We start from the raw sequence: 15,173 nt of genomic DNA on the forward strand, positions 1-15,173 counted from the left end.
GGGGGGGGGCGCGGGCGCTCCGGGGCCGTGCGCGCGTGCCGCGCCGCTCACGGCGCTGCCGCGCTCTCGCCCGCAGGCCCGTGGCCAGGACGTCGCTGTCGTCGCCGCCGTGGCCCGAGGTGGAGCTGCCCGAGCGGGCGCAGGAGGCGGCGCAGCACGCGGGTGGGTGAGCGGCGCATGGCGGGCCCGGCGGCCGTGGGGCCCTCCCTGCCCCACGGCCACCCCTCCCGTGACGGCGCGGCCCGGGGCGGGCGCGGGGGGGTTGTGGCTGCCCTGATTCGTCTTGGACACGTTGAGCTCTGCGTTGTGGTGTCCTGCCAGCTGCAGAAACAGCCGTGTATATAACTTAGCAAGGGAATCTGCTTGTTCCTGGCCAAGAGCAAAATCATAGGCCAGCGTTTTCACACGCAGCTCTACGAATAGGCCCCCAAGCACCTAGTGTTTCCCACTCCAAGATACCCCCAGGATACCCTAGGCTGTGGYAGAAGCCGCGAGCAGGCTGCGCTCCCAGTGCACCCCACATGCTCTCTGGAAGGGTTTACCTCCCTGCCAGTACCRGGGAGCCAGTGGTTTAGAGCTAAAATAAACGTAATTTCTTGTATCCTATTGGGCAACTGAGRGCATACCAGAGAGGAGGGGATCGTGGTTTTACTTGGAACTTGGTGGCACTTCACTGTGTGCCACAGGAGAGCACCCAGTTACCTTTCCTTCCTCGTCAGCAGTTCTAGCAACCCAGGAGCTCAGCTTTGCTCTGCTTTGTGCCCTGGAGTGGCAGCTGCAGTGCAAAATCATTTCCATTCTAACCTCTGTTTCTCAGTGGTGCTTACCCATTAACAGTTTGTGTGCATTGTGTTTAAAACTGAACACACTTACTTCCTGTAAGGGCTGGATTTGATTTGACCTGTTTCTAAATTCTTGTCTGTCCCACATAGTTATTATATTTTGTTTGCATTCTCAGGAAAAAAAATGATTCATCTGCTTTTGAGGACAGTGAAGGAAAACTCCTTTCCAGTTATAGAACAGTTCTTATTTTCCTTAAGAATGCAAGGGGATAGAAAACTGCAATTTGGAAGGGAACAGTACTCATTAAGCCCAACCTTTCCTGTAAAGTCTGGCTTTGTCCCGACCATGAAGAGAGCTGACCACAGGAAACAGTGTTTTTGGTGTGTGCAGCGCCTCGTCCCAGGGATTTGTTCTGCCTCTGGCACCCGCTCTGTGTATGTATGTGTGGGAAGAGCCCTTCTGCACGGGGTTAAAGGAGAGATCTGCCCTGACTGTTACAGGTACAAGTTCTCAGCATGGGCCTTTCTGTTAACTTCCCCAGCACTTACTCCTCCGTATTTTGCAGAGCTCTTCCTGACRTTCGTGGACACCTTACAAAGTCTCCAGAGGCATCTATTTTCTGGATATTGCTGGGAGATTAGGGAGAGCCCCTTTYCTGGTGCATGAAGAGGCTGTCTCCTCCAGAACACTTGATGTTTGCAGTACAGGCCTTAGGGGATGCCTGAGAAAYGGGTTGTATCTGCATTAGGTGTGTGCTTAGATAGGGCTTTGCCAGCAGCTAATATTCAAGCAGGCCATAGGTTTATGGGAAAGGAGACTTGCTCCATGTATAGGAAGCAGCAAAGTCCTTTGCCAAAGGATTCCAGGGCGAGAGCAGTTTCTGTGGGAGAGCCGGGTGGCTGGAAGAGTCCTGAGCAGTTTCTCACGCCTCGCCGGGTTGTTTTTCCCCGCCGCCGGCTCGTTCCCCACAGAGCTGGTGCAGAAGGTGAACGAGCTGATCGCGACGGGGCAGTACGGGCGGCTCTTCGCTGTGGTCCACTTCGCCAGCAAGCAATGGAAGGTGACCAGCGAAGACTTGATTATGATGGACAACGAGCTGGAGGCTGAGTGTGGGGACCGCATCCGCCTGGAAAAGGTAACGGGTCTTGGTTCCGCAGGCTCAGTGCTGCGTGCAGGGCACAAACAAGTTGTCTGCAAATGTTTCCTGAGGCAAAAAGTGATGGCCAGTTTCTGATAAGTTCCAAGGAGCTTCTGTTGGATCCAGCTGTTAGCTTGGCCTTCATTTTGTTGCAGTTTCAGTTACCCTGTTAGCAATAATGTTGCTGTGGTTTCCCCTGAACAGGGCTGGACTGAGTTGCCCCAGGCTCTGTTAGGAGGCAGATGTTTGTTGTGCTGACTTCATGCAAAAGGAGAAAARTAGATCTGTTGTTTTTGGAGATGGCACCTAAGAGTGGTGTTTGCCTTGGGACTGCAGCACCTAAAACACTTGGAGTACTCCCAGGGGCATCGCTTTGTAAGATCCTTATCGGACCAAGTGTGTCAGGCAGAGGGAGGCAGATGGGACATTTACAGGGAATAACTGCCAGAATGCAATTTAGTGTCTTTATCCTTGGCTAGTTACCCAATGGTAACTAGCATGGGCTTGTACAGCCTTGTTATTCCAAATCTGAAATGAAAGACTGAAGCAGGATGCTGCTGGCTTCATCTTTGGTTGGTTTAGAGCAATGCAGAATGTTTGGGGAGATAGAGGCAACTTTACCTTTATGTATTTGATGCTTTAAGGTCCAGTTGTGAGGCAGCTTTTCATCTGTCCTCTCCCTGCATCCTTGGCTGCAGCCAGAGAGATTCACATGGAGTAGCCAGATAGGAATGCAAGGACCTAGAGAGGAAAAGAATGTCTAAATGCATGCCTAATCATGGTCATAACCTCCCTGAGATTTCACTGACAAGTTATCCGTCTAAGGCAATATTCAGAACATTTATTGGCCATATGTGCATTGCTTTTAACTGCTGCCATGCAGTTAGTGTGGGAGGGAGGCAGGCTGCAAGCAGATACCCCGCTCCTGCACAGAGCCAGGTTGTTCAAACGTCCTGGACAAAAGAGCTGGTCCCTGTGGTTTTGACGTCTGTTTCTTTATCACCCAACTTGGGGCCTCAGGCAGAAGACTGAGCAAAGTGTTTCACCAGAGCAGACGGAGCAAGAGCTCTAAAGTCCCACAATTTTAAGAGCTGCCGTTCATTCAGATCCCATGCAAGGCATATTTTTTTTTTCTCCCCTCTGTGGCTCTTCCTGTCTTTACGACCCAGAACAGAAACGTTCAGTGTGTTCTGATCAGTGTGAAAGATACTTTTAAAGTAACTTTTTGTAGGGCAAACCGTGGGGGAGCATCGATTTAACAAGACTGTTTCTTGGCTGTTAGCTGCCTTTTTTCCCCATCCCTGTGCAGTAACAACTYGACGTTTTGAAATGTGTCAAGGGCTGTTTGCAGCCAGTTTGGCTCCTTCACGGCGACTGCAGAGCTTGGGTGGTAGCGTTTGCGTTTCCGTGTGGTGAGCTGTTGATGTCTCTGATGAAGCTGCTTTCTGCAGGTTTTGCTGGTCGGTGCTGACGACTTCACGCTGATTGGAAGGCCGCTCCTGGGGTAAGGTGCCTTGCACAAGAATTACTCTGAATTCAAATCTTGAGCTTATTTGTAGCTCCAGGGCTCCCATGGTCTCCCAACTGAAGAGCAGCCTCGTGCCAGCCCTTTTCCCAGCTCTGTGGCTTCCGAAAGAATTGCCGATAAATCATAAACCTCTTCAAGCTCTGCCCATTCCTGCGGTGCCAGGACAGAGCGGCAGTGCTCGTTCCTAAGGTAGCTGTAGGATATTCACCTCTTCCGTAGTGCTTAATGTTTGCACAAATGAGCAGTAGATCTTGCTCTTCAGCATCTTTGCTCCCTAACCCTAATTGCAGTGACAGTCTCTTAGAACAACCCAGAAATCCTTTCCGTGAGCTTGAGGGGAGGGAAGTGATTTTGTGTTTTTGTTTCTAACCCGTTTCCTTTTGCCCTCATCCTAACCCTGCAGGCCTTCATCCTTACTTAGAGTTAGTGTAATTCTGCCTTCCTGGCAGGTGTGTGACCCCAACAACCACAGAATTGGGAAACAGGAGTTTCACCTCGTGGCCTCAGCTCAATTCTAGTACTGTAGGACTTGCTGTAATAACTGGCAGTACGGCTGGTTCTTCAGCCTTTCCTTCACCAAAATCAGCAGCGTGTGCACTAGGTGGTGGTGTTTCCATTCCTAGCACTCACCAGAGCAAAGCCACAAACTGTGGTTTTCCCTAGAACTGTCAGTTTCAATGATAAAACGCAGGTCAAGGTAAGGTGGGTTGGGAGAGGGGAGTGTCTGGGAGCTTTTGCCCTGTTGCAGGCTAAACTCCCCATTCAGCAGCATTAGCTTGGGTGCAGCAGCTGAGGCAGAGGACGGTATGGTGAAGAGCATCCTGTACATCCTGGAAGTATTTTCTGGTGATTTATAGATTCATGATAGAAATACCGTGTGGGTTCAGGTTGGTTTTCTTCTGATAAGTTGTCAGGATTTAACAGTACTCTAAAATGTTTCTGTAGTTCCTTATAAGACTTTGGCTGCACTGCTGCTAGCAGTGGGATTCTTGGTTGCATGGAATTTGGGAATCTGGCAGCTTTTCAAATGATGCTCTTGGGATGTGGGGTAGCAGACCCTTAGGAGCCTGTGTGCTATTACCAACCTTTCCATCTGTGGAAGGGGACAGGAAGAGRGAAATCGTTATTAGGAGTTGAAAACATCATCTTGCAAGAGCTCAGAAGAAAGCCCAGTGTAGGAGCACCGTCCTTGGCCAGACACTGCTAGCTAACACTTCTGAAATGTGTTTTTGCAGCTCTGTTTTACTGACTGGAGGACTTGGCACGTGCCCAGTGACCCAGGAGTTCTGGGACAAGAAGAAAAACCTGCTGCTTGATCCCTGCCAGCAATCTAAGTGCATGAAAAGCCTCCTAAGTTGTTTGGGGCAGATCAGGCTGCACATCTGCCAGCGTTAGCTTAAACTTGGGTAACTTTGGCAGAGGAGGATCRGGAGGAGGAGATGGCTGCTGTCAGGGGAAAAAAAAAGGTGCTGGGGAAGAACCCTCCTGCCTCATGGAGCTGCGGGGAACCCAGTGTTTTGGAGGCCTCGCAAACTGTAATTCTTTGGCACGGTTCCCAGTTGTGCCTAAACCACAAAAGTTTTGGAGGAGAGAGAAGAGCTCAGATGCAAACAAAGGCTTTGCTGTTCTTTTGRTTTTTCTTTTTCCCTGTTCTTTCAAAATAAGCACATCAGTGACCGCCTGCAGCAGCATCTACGCAAGGCTGCTCGTTACAACTGCACTCCCGTGCGAGCGTGGAGGTGGCTGGGAGCTTGTCCTGGTTTGGACAGATGGTCGTGTTTCGGTTTTCTCTAGCAGTCAGATGCCTCCCAAAGCTTTGAAAACCAGCAATGCAGTAAGCCTTGTGTGCGTGGCCAAGGCAGTTCTGGGAACTTCTGGCTGACTTTTGTGCTGGCATTCGTCAGGTTTTGTCTCTGCCCTAACGACTTGTTGTCTGCTGGTCAGCTAGCGCGAGGGCAGYCAGCATGTGTCACCCTGCTGAGCCTGGCTGTGTGACACGGGGCTTGCTGTGCACTTCGGAGTGGCCCTTGAAGCACGTGGGCTGGGCAGGTTTGCATTGCAGCTCCTCGAGAGCGGAGCGAAGAGAATGATCCGGTGGAGGATGTTTTTTCATGAAGCTCTTTGCCACGGAAGACAGCAGGCCTGACTGCCTCAGCTGACAACATAGTTCAGACATCTGGGATGTGTTCTGTGGGTTTTTGGGCCATTCCCAAAAGTTGGACAAATCCTGTCTAGATCTCGTTTTACTGAGTGCTTTTCTGTTCCGCATTGGTTCCTGCCCTACTTCAGCCCTGGGGCCTCCAGCCACAGGCTTGAAGCCTGGGCGCCCTGAGGGGGCCGCGCCAGCCCCCCGGAGCGGTGCGTGGGGCTGCTGGGGGCCGCCTGCCAGCTGCTCCGCATCCACATCCGCGCCACCCTCACCTCGCCGCTGCCCCACGGAATCTGCCCCGGCCYGGCAGGGAGGGCTGGTGCTGCAAGGATGCGGCTGTGCCGCTGCGAGCAGTGGCTCCCCAAAGAGCAGCACGGAGTTGTCGGTGACCCAGTCACTACCTCTGGCCCGGCCAGCTTCCAGCTTTTCCATGTGATCATCATTAGCTGTTTTTTGGCGTGCCCGTACAGTCCAAGCCTGGGAGAAGTCAGTGGGAGTTTGGCCCTCTCTTTGCCTCCAGCAGACAGGAATTAGACCCAGTAAACCGCAAGCTCCCTAATTATGGTGGTGAAACTCAGCCAGCCCCGGCAGTGCCATTCACTTCCTGATTTCATTGCTAGATTTGCAGTGCCCTGTGTCTGTGTGGTGCTCTTGGTCCTRTCCTTGGGCTGAGCTTGGCCAGCATCCCTGAGCCAAGAGGCTGGGGCCTTCCCACGGTCTCCAACATCTCAGTTGCCTTGTGGCCATTTCACAGAATCACAGAATATTCAAGGTTGGAAGGGACCTCTAGAGATCATCGCACCGAGCCGTGGATTAAAACCACACGTCCCTGAGCACCGCTCTGCTCTTGTCTGAAGGGAGGCAAGAGGAGAGAGCAGCCCGCGAGCCTGTCCTTGGGTGCAGGCGTCAGGTAGTCGTGTTTCCTGGCTSTGGTGTTTCTCAGACAGTGGGAAAGCAGAGCAGAGCTCTTCACATGTGGATAGGACGGTGTCTCCCTGCGCGCTGTCAGATACCTGCACGAGGCTGAGGCATGTTGGCCTGGGCTGATGAGGGAATGTGGAGGGCAGAATCGTGATTTCTGGTCATGTATGATGGAAACTATTCGTCTTTCCAATCCAGTCCTTGCAGAAAGCAATGGGGAGAGGGAATTTGTGCTTGCTGAGAGCTCACATGTGGGTGAAACGTCAGCCAGACACCRTCCTCTGCTCCGAGCTGCAGTCAACAGGCAGGGCAGGGCAGGAGCAGCAGGCAGGCGAGGGGCTCGCTGAGCAGCCCCTGCGCTCTGCTTCCTGCCCACACGTTGGGCTGCAGCTGCTCGTGGGACACGTCTTTTGAGGGAGTCCTTTAGGCAAGTGAGGGGAGATGTTGTCACACCTGGCTCTGAGGAACAGGAAGGGCTCCTGTGTTGACCAGACAAGCACAGGAAAACATCCCGTGGTCGGGTTTCACTTTGCTGTAAGTGCAGCAGAAAGCGCAGAACCGAATAACTTGCCAGGAGAATCCGCCTCCCTGTAGCCCTGCAAGTTCCTGCAGGCTCTGGCTGCTACTGTGTCCTCGACYGTTTCTGATCTTAGCCCTGGTGTGACAGAGCCCTGTCCTACACACCAGGGCGTTGCTTGGCYGATCCATGGAGCACCTCAAACAAACAGGCAGATTTCCCTCTTCTCCCCCTCGCTTAGCAGCTCCTGCAGACCTGGGCTTTGCAAGGCAGGACACATTGCTCGTGTGTGGCTCTGCCCCAGAAACCAGTGGTAGGAGAACATAGAAAGGAGCACCTGTAATTTTTGTAATTCTGTCTTTGTTTTTAAGGAAGGAGCTCGTCCGCGTGGAGGCTACGGTGATCGAAAAGACGGAGTCGTGGCCAAAAATCAGCATGCGCTTTTGGAAGAGGCACAACTATCAAAGGATGAGAGGTAGGTGGGAAAGAGCAGCGCGGTTCCCGCCTGCCGCCGCGTGGGAGGGCCGCTCACTGAGCGCCAGGGCCCGTCTGCTGCGCCCTTCCCTGCCCAGTGTCCCTGGCAGGAGCAGGAGCCAAGGCGTTGGGCACACAGCGGCTCTGTTCCCTGCCTCCAGCACCCTCAGTTGGGTGTCTTCGCAGAAAAACTTCTTTTTTTTCAAGGGGGATAGAGGGGAAGAGAGATTTACAGGGCAGAGAAGCAGTGTTGTTCTTCCAGAGCCTCGCATGTAAGACAGGTAGTTGCAGATGTTAAAAGCCTCAACGCTCCCATAGCAGATGTTTTGTTTATCACATCCCTACTCCTTGGATATGACCGAAACTAGAAGATGATGATGGATGTTTGGGGCAGGACGAATGAAATCCCTGGCGCGTGGGCCAAGCTCACCCTGCCTGGAGCCTCCCTCGTGCCCGGCGCCGGYGCGCGGCAGCGCTGCCCCTGCTCAAGCCCGTCACACCTTGGCGTCCTCAGCAGAGCAGCGGGAGCCTCTTGAGACCCGCGCGCAGGTCTGGCCTCTCAGCTGATTGTTTTTCTTCTCTCTTTTTGTTCTTTTCCAGTCACCAGGAACCCGCAGACTGTCCTCCGGATAAACACCATAGACATTTTCCCTGCTTTGCTATGACTGATTGACTCGAGTTGTGAAGCAGGAGTAWATCTCCAGTGAGGCAGTTATGGAAATAAAAGCACCCGGTCGTTGGAACGCTTCCTGTTATTGTCTGAAATGGAAATCTATAGGTACTTTCTCTTTTTAAAGAAAAAAGGAAAAGAAAAATGATGTATTTGTGTTGAAACTATTATTTCAGCCTTGATGGTGTTTATTTGTTAGGAGTCTTAGACACGCTGGGACCCACTGCCAGCTGACAAGCTGTTTCATGCCGAGAGCCGCACGCCTCTGCGGGTGCTCCCAGCTGCTCTARGAAATCAGGTTCTCAACTGCCCTGGGCAGCGTCCTGCTGTGGGCTGAGCTGCCCCGTCCTCAGCAGCGTCGCTGCACCGTGAGCAGGGCCCAGGCCTGGCTCTGCCCACGCCGCTTTGCCCTCCGGCAACTCTCGTTGCGCTCCTGCACTGCGGTGATGTAGAGAGAGGCGAGTGTTCTTGTAAGAGTGCTGAGTGTGTTTGTTGTTGTCGTGAGAGGACAGTGTAAAAAAGCCTTGACAAGGTTCCTGCAGCGCTCCTTGAAGTTGATATAATGCTGGTGTTTTCTGGCTTCAGGGAATAGTTCAGCGTGGCCCACAGCAAACATGGAGCTGACAGAGCAGGGAAAATTGCGGACTGCTGGGTCCCGGGTCTGCTCCCAGGCCATGCGAAGCAGCACAGGCCCCTGAAGATCAGCGAGTGGAGCTGCAGCTCTGAAATGATTCTCTCACAGGTGGGCCAGCCTATTGCCCAGCAGCACCTTGTATGTGTGTTCACACACTYGGTGCCTCACCTACCGAGCAGGGTTTGATTTCCAGCTCTCAGGGTTTCCTTTCCTTTACTGGCTGCTGGGTTATGGGTGACTGTGGCTGTGGCTGGACCGGTCCCAGCTGCTGCTGCCTTGGGTAGCTGTGTCCCGCGTGCCCCTCTCTGAGCTCTCCGAAGGCAAGGCGGGGGAACCTGCCTCGAGATCCTCGCCCTCTGGTGTGGCCACCTCCTTCCGCCATCCCAAAGGTGGCTCCAGCTCTGTGCTGGCACCAGGGATCCCTGCAGATAGGAGAGCAGGAACGTGTTGTGCCGAGTGGCTGGCACAGAGCCCGCCAGCGCGGCCCGGCGCAGCTACTGCCTTCCCTGTGCAGCCCGCAGCGGAAGCGGCCGTGCCAGCACAGGCAGGACGTTTTCCTGGAAATCTCACAGTCCTTGTCCTCACCTCCTTATCTCCTCTCAGTGCCCCAAGGTGAGGATGCCGGGATGTGAAGGTACTGGACACCAAGATGTGAAGATGCCGGCACGCGGGATGCGAAGCCCGTAGCCCTGCGCTGCCCTGTGCTGGGCTTTGGGGGCAGGCAGCAAGCAGGAGAGCGCGGCGGGAGCGGCTCCCRCTGCTCGTCCTAGGGGCTCGCTCTGCACAGCGTCTGACCGGGTTTGGAATTTGCTCCGTGACGGGGGTTCTCTCCCTTCCCCTGGCAGGTGGCTGCTCGCTCGCGAGCGTGTCTCGCAGCAGGGCCCTCGCGCAGGGTTCGCCGCCCCGGCGCGCGCYGCCAGCATCGGTGCCGCTGAGGCAGCGAAGCAGCTTGAGTCGCTCCTGGGACGTCTCGTGCAGGCCTCCGGGTGGAAGGGAAGTGCTGCTAATGTGCCCTGTGGTATTTCTTTTTTTTCTGTTCCCGTCTGCTTTGCAAAGATGCCTTTGAAGTTGTGCGCGGAGCCAGATTTATTTTCTCAGCGTGATCCGGATGCGTTTGGCTGCACATTGACACGCGCCTTGGCGCTTGGGGCTGAGCAGCAGGCGGGCGCCGCCGGGAGCTTGTGCTGGTTTCATTCCCCTTTCTTCCCCCTCTACGTGTGGCTGGAGGAATCAGCCCCCGGATGGAGGGCCCGACCCATTGCAAAGCCTTTGCGGGGAGGCCYGAGGACAATGGGCAGGCCCAGCTGGGGCCGGCAGCGCGAGCGGTGCCTTTCGTCTCCCTTATCTCCTCCTGCCTCTAAAACCCATGGAAATGTGAGTGGGATGCGGCCCCAAGCTGCTAAGGCCGTGCTTGGCCCTGTGAAGCAGAGACCATTTTTGATTCTTGCACAAACTGAGAAAGGAGCGGGTCCTAACCCACTTTCTTGTGGCATTTTATCTTTGCTGTAGCAACTGGAACTATTGGGTTCGGCTTTGAGACACCATAGTTATTTTGGAAGGAGGGTCTAGGCTTGGAGGTGCTTTTTTCTGCCTAAATCTTTTACCTCTTGCACCTCCAACTCATTGAACAGAGAGAACGAAGGGCCCAGCTTTTCCTTTACCTTCTTCTTTAAACTGAAAATAAACACGCTGGCTGTTTGCCTTTCAGAGGCAGCCAAGTTTGGATTTGGTTGGATCTCAAAATAGCCAAGGGTCCAACGGGAATCAAGGTCAGTGCGTGTGATGGGCAGCCCGTGAGCCGAGCCTGCGGCCCGAGGCGACACTGCTCTTTGCCTGGGGGCAACTTTTCCTGTCAGCCGGATCTGTGTGCGCGGGGATGTGGTTGTGGGTGAAACTGGCCGCCTTCCCTATGCAAACTCAGCACCTTTGAGAAGTGAAACCGCACGCGTGGAATAGCCGGGCCACAAATATTTCAGCAGAAGACAACATCTCCACCCCACCTACTTTCAGCTGGCTCCGCTGCAGGTGCGGTGTCGCCTTGGAAGAAGTGATTTGTGTGGTGGTAGCAGATGCCGAAGCCTCATTCCATGGCAGTCTGGCCAAAGGACCCCGCACAAATGTGGCTCAGCACGTGAGCTGCAAGCCCACAAGCTGCCATGAACCCAGGCCAAGATAAATATGGATTTGCCCGTGGAACCCAAATGCAGGAGCCGCAAGGGCTGCAGGCAGCGGGGGAAATAAACCTGCCCAAATCTGCAGGTAGTGCCTGGCTGCACTTCCTCACCTTGGGAGGCAACAGGGATGTGATAGTGGGGGCCRGATAGGGTGTAGATTTGGGAAGTCTCCTCGGATCTGTTTCCATGTCCCTAGAGATCCATGTCTTTTTTAAAACAGTTGCACTTAAGGCAGGTCAGGACCCGCAGCTTTGGGCTGTCGGCTGTGGTTGGAGTTGGCCGTGTGCTCAAGATGCTGCTTGAGAGGGACTGGCAGACATCTCATTTCCATAGGAAATCAGGCTAAAAATAGRAAAGCAACATAACAGGACTGCTTTTTTGTTTGCTTTTTTCCCCTGCCCTTCCCCTCCTCAAGCTGGGAATGAGCATTTGTCCTCAATGTGAGGACTGGAGCTGCTGCCGTTGTCTTCTGGCCTCCAGATGCAGTCGATGCTGCACCAGATGGACCTGCGCGGCCGTCCYGCTCCAGCCGGCGCGGCATCCCTGTGGATCCGTCAGCGGATACGGGTCCCCAGGCCGTGCTGAGGGCTCGGGGCGCTGCCGTCGTGTCCTTGGCTGAAGGTGAGGCGCCTGCTTGAGCCCCTGGTTGTGCTCCACTGTCTTCTGCGGGCACCGGCCCGGCTCGGTTTGACACGTGATACGGGCTCTAAATATAGGGCAGGTCTCATGTTGCCTTGAGCGCGGTCCAAGGCGGCGCAGATGAGCCGCGCTGCGCCGTGCCACGAGCAGCGTCGCCCGGGTCTGCTGGACAYGGGGATGCCAGAGCAGTGACTAAATCCTTGAGAAAGGAGGCTGGGCCCCGGCTGCTGCCTTGGTTGGGACTCCTCAGCCTGTGTCACCTGTTTGTCCAGGTGGAGTCAAGGACGGGGGACACTGGGGTGAATTTGGGCCCGCTCAGGGGCTCGGGCCAGGTGTGCAGCCAGGCTGGGTTGGAGGCCCAAGGCCCCGTCCTCACATTTTGGTACCAAGAGAGCAGCCAAAACCAGGTTTCGATGCCAACCTCAGCCACCCCTTTGAGGACACAGGGAGAGTCACAGGTTGCTCCWCACCTTGCGAGAGCTGTGGGTGCGAAAGGCGCCCGGGGAGCAGCAGGAATCGCCGTGAGCGGGATGTTCCCACCGGGGGATACTTGGGAGCGGGAGGTGGGCAGAGCCTCGCAGAGCCCCCCCAGCGGGAGCGAGGCGAAGGGGGGATGTCGCCACCGCCTGCTCGCAGTGAGGAGGAGGAGGAGGCAGCGCGCAGGCCGGGGCGGAGCGCGGCGCGGCGCGAGCAGCGGCAGCATGAGCTTCCCGCGGCCGCTGCGGCGCTCGGCCAGCCTGAGCCCCGCGCGCAGCCTGCGCCTCGTCGTGCTGGGCCAGGGCGCCGTGGGCAAGACCGGTAGGAAGCAGCCTGGGGGGTCCCGACTCTGGTGAGCGGGAGGGAAAGTTGCTCTGGACGCTGCAGGGAGGCGGGTTTTGGAGCAGGGGGGTGGACGGGGTCCGGGAGCTGCTTGTGCTCCGAAGAGCCGGGAAAAGCTGGGCGTAGGGGACAAGAGCAAGTTGGGTCCCTGCRGTGGGAGTTGGACCCAGGAGCGGTCGGGCCAAAACGGGAAGGAGCCGGGGGGGGGTCCCACGCGCCCTGGCTGGAGGGGGAATAATTCCTTATATGGCCCCCGGGGACGCGCTCATGCGGCCGTGTCTTCATCCAACGCTTCCCACCAGCCGACGGAGGCGGCCGTGGTCAGCCCGCACACGACCCGGCCACCTGACTGACCCCGGCTCCCCGTGCCCCGTTCCCTGACTCCCCGTGCCCCATTCCCCGACTCCCAGTGCACGGGAAGTGTCCTGGCTGCACAAGGGGAGGAGGAGGAGAAGGAGGAGGCGGCCACCTTGGGATGGAGCCACAGCCAAGTGCTGGGAGGCGACATCCACCCTTCTGTCGGGGCAGGCACATCTGCACCTCCCTTCACCCCCATTACGTCCCGCAATCCCATCCAGCTTTTCCTGGTGTGTTTTGGGTTTTGTTTTGCTGTTTTTACTGCTTTTTCTTCCCCCCAGCACTAACCGTGAGGTTCATCACCCGGAGGTTCATCGGCGACTATGACCCAACGCTGGGTAGGCAAAGCCCTCCTTCCCCYCTCTCCTGCCGCCGTGGCTTCAGCTCCCCGTTTTCACGTATATACGTGTGTGTACATATATATATTTATGTATTTTTTATTATTATTTCACTTTATTCCTGCGGTGGGGACGTGTGGTGGGTGGTGTCAGAGGCGCTTGCGGCAGCACAACCCACTGCTCCAGCAGTGCTTCTCAGGCTGGCTCTTCTCCCCTTCTGCATCCCTGTCCCAGAAATGATTTACAGGCACGTGGCCGTCATCGAYGGGGACTCGGTGCACCTGGAGATCCTGGACACGGCCGGCCAGGTGAGGCGGGAGGCCCCTGGGCGCGGGGCGCAYGCGACGCAGGGGCGCCCGGCCCCGCGCTCAGCCCTGCTGCCTGCGCCAGGAGGAAGACTCGCTGCAGCTGGAGGAGAAGATCAAGTGGGGCGAGGGCTTCGCCGTGGTCTACTCGGTGACCGACCGCTGCAGCTTCGACGAGGTGCTGCGCCTCTGCTTCCTCGTGCGGCACCTGCAYGGCGGCGCCCGGCGCGCCGGCGAGCACCCGCCCCTCGTCCTCGTGGCCAACAAGAAGGACCTGCAGGGCGACCGCATGGTGGCCACGGCCGAGGGCGAGAGCCTGGCCAAGGCCCTGGAGCTGCCCTTCCTGGAGATCTCGGCGCGCGACAGCTTCGAGGAGGCGGCGGGCGTCTTTGTCGCGCTCTGCCGCGAGCTGCGCCGCCAGGGCCGCCTCTCGCCCGGCTCCTGCAAGCGCCGCGCGGCGCCCTCCAAACTCGTGGAGAAGATCCCCAGGATGCCGGCGAGCCCGGCCGCGCCGCCCGCCGGCCGCAGCCTCAGCTTCAACTCCTTCCGGGACTACGTGCCCGAGTGAGCGCCGGCCCTTCCCGAGGCGAGCGCGGGCGGCGCGAAGGGGCGCCCGGCCCCGCACCTTCCTCCTCCTCGCTCCGCTCCCGCCCCGCGCGCTCCTCCCTGCATCGCTGTTCTGCAGAGAAAAAAAAAAACCCACAAAAACAACCACAAAGAAAGCACTTATTACCACTGCAGCTTTAATTTTGTGTTTTGTCCCCCCGGGGCGGGGGCGCTGGGAGGGCTCTGCCCTGGCGCCCTGCGGCCCTGGCAGCTCCTCTTGGCCGCTCCTCGGCAAGGGAGGACACGAGGTCCCTCCCCGGAGCTGGCGGCCCCGAGCGGTGCTCCACGTTTGAGCCATTTGTTGGGTTTTTAGGCAGGCTTGTCCTCCTTTTGGGGCTGCTTTTGCTTTTTCTTCTTTTTTCTTGTTTTTGTCAGGGTTTCGCAGCTCTCCTGCCGCCTGCGGGCAGCCAGCAGATGGGGATGTCGGCTCGCTGCGCCCGGCGGCAGGGCAGCGTGCCCGGAGAGGCCTTTCGCGTCTTGCTTTTGGCAAACCCACGCCTTTCCCTGTTCCTCTTTTTTTATTTATTTTAGAAGGAATTAAGAAATAAAGCAAGCCGAGAGGCTCTGCGGTGCACCCGGCGCGTGTCGCCCATCCCTGCTGAGTCAAGGCGTCGGGAAAATATTGATAGAGAGGGCCGGCCCTGGTGGAGTGCCTTCCTTTTTTATATAAATATATACATATGTGCGTATATATAGGTAGTTCTGCTGTATTCAAAGCAGTGCTCAGAAGCAGCGGTGCTTCACAGTGCCCCAGCGTCTCCRTTGAGTAGCTTCTCAGGTGGCTCGTAGCATCGAGCCGCTGCCGCTTGCACCGGCCGAAGTTTGAATTAATTCTTTTTTTTCCTTTTTGGCTATTTCCCTTGGAAACACAACGCGGGCGAGGGTGAGGGCGCGCGCTCACCGTGTCTTAGGTGTCGCTTCGGGCCGCCTGCGGATCAAATAGCAGGTCGCCGGGAAGCATGAGCCGCTCCGCGCCGCGGCAGCAGGGAGACGCTGCCGGAGGGAATTCCACTCCGCTTCCTCGCTGCGAGGAGGGACGCGCGGTTTAATCCCGTGCCTCGCCGTGGGCGCGCGGGGCTGGGCCATGGCGCCGGCGGGCTGGGAGGCGCCGTCGGGCGAGC

The 15,173-nt window shown here is 56.6% G+C and overlaps 2 protein-coding genes across 2 annotated transcripts; both read left to right on the top strand.

Moving 5' to 3' along the window:
* Window positions 1-74: 74 nt before the first annotated feature.
* MRPL21 (mitochondrial ribosomal protein L21) lies at window positions 75-8,299 on the top strand (the record flags this gene model as incomplete). The annotated part of the gene is made up of 5 exons (XM_026041094.1): window positions 75-162; window positions 1,755-1,918; window positions 3,373-3,425; window positions 7,408-7,511; window positions 8,111-8,299. Coding segments are annotated over 5 exons (474 nt in total), but the record flags the coding sequence as incomplete, so codon positions are not given.
* A 4,029-nt stretch (window positions 8,300-12,328) lies between these two features.
* LOC112948875 (ras-related and estrogen-regulated growth inhibitor-like) lies at window positions 12,329-14,042 on the top strand. Its single transcript, XM_026041224.1, has 4 exons — window positions 12,329-12,425; window positions 13,085-13,141; window positions 13,376-13,449; window positions 13,532-14,042. Exons 1-4 carry the CDS (start codon window positions 12,329-12,331, stop codon window positions 14,012-14,014), a joined length of 711 nt encoding a protein of 236 aa, XP_025897009.1. The 3' UTR covers window positions 14,015-14,042.
* The last annotated feature ends 1,131 nt before the right edge of the window (window positions 14,043-15,173 follow it).

Source organism: Nothoprocta perdicaria, unplaced genomic scaffold, assembly GCF_003342845.1.
Source record: "Nothoprocta perdicaria isolate Ctin4 unplaced genomic scaffold, notPer1 scaffold_28, whole genome shotgun sequence".
Taxonomy (NCBI): Eukaryota; Metazoa; Chordata; class Aves; order Tinamiformes; family Tinamidae; genus Nothoprocta; species Nothoprocta perdicaria.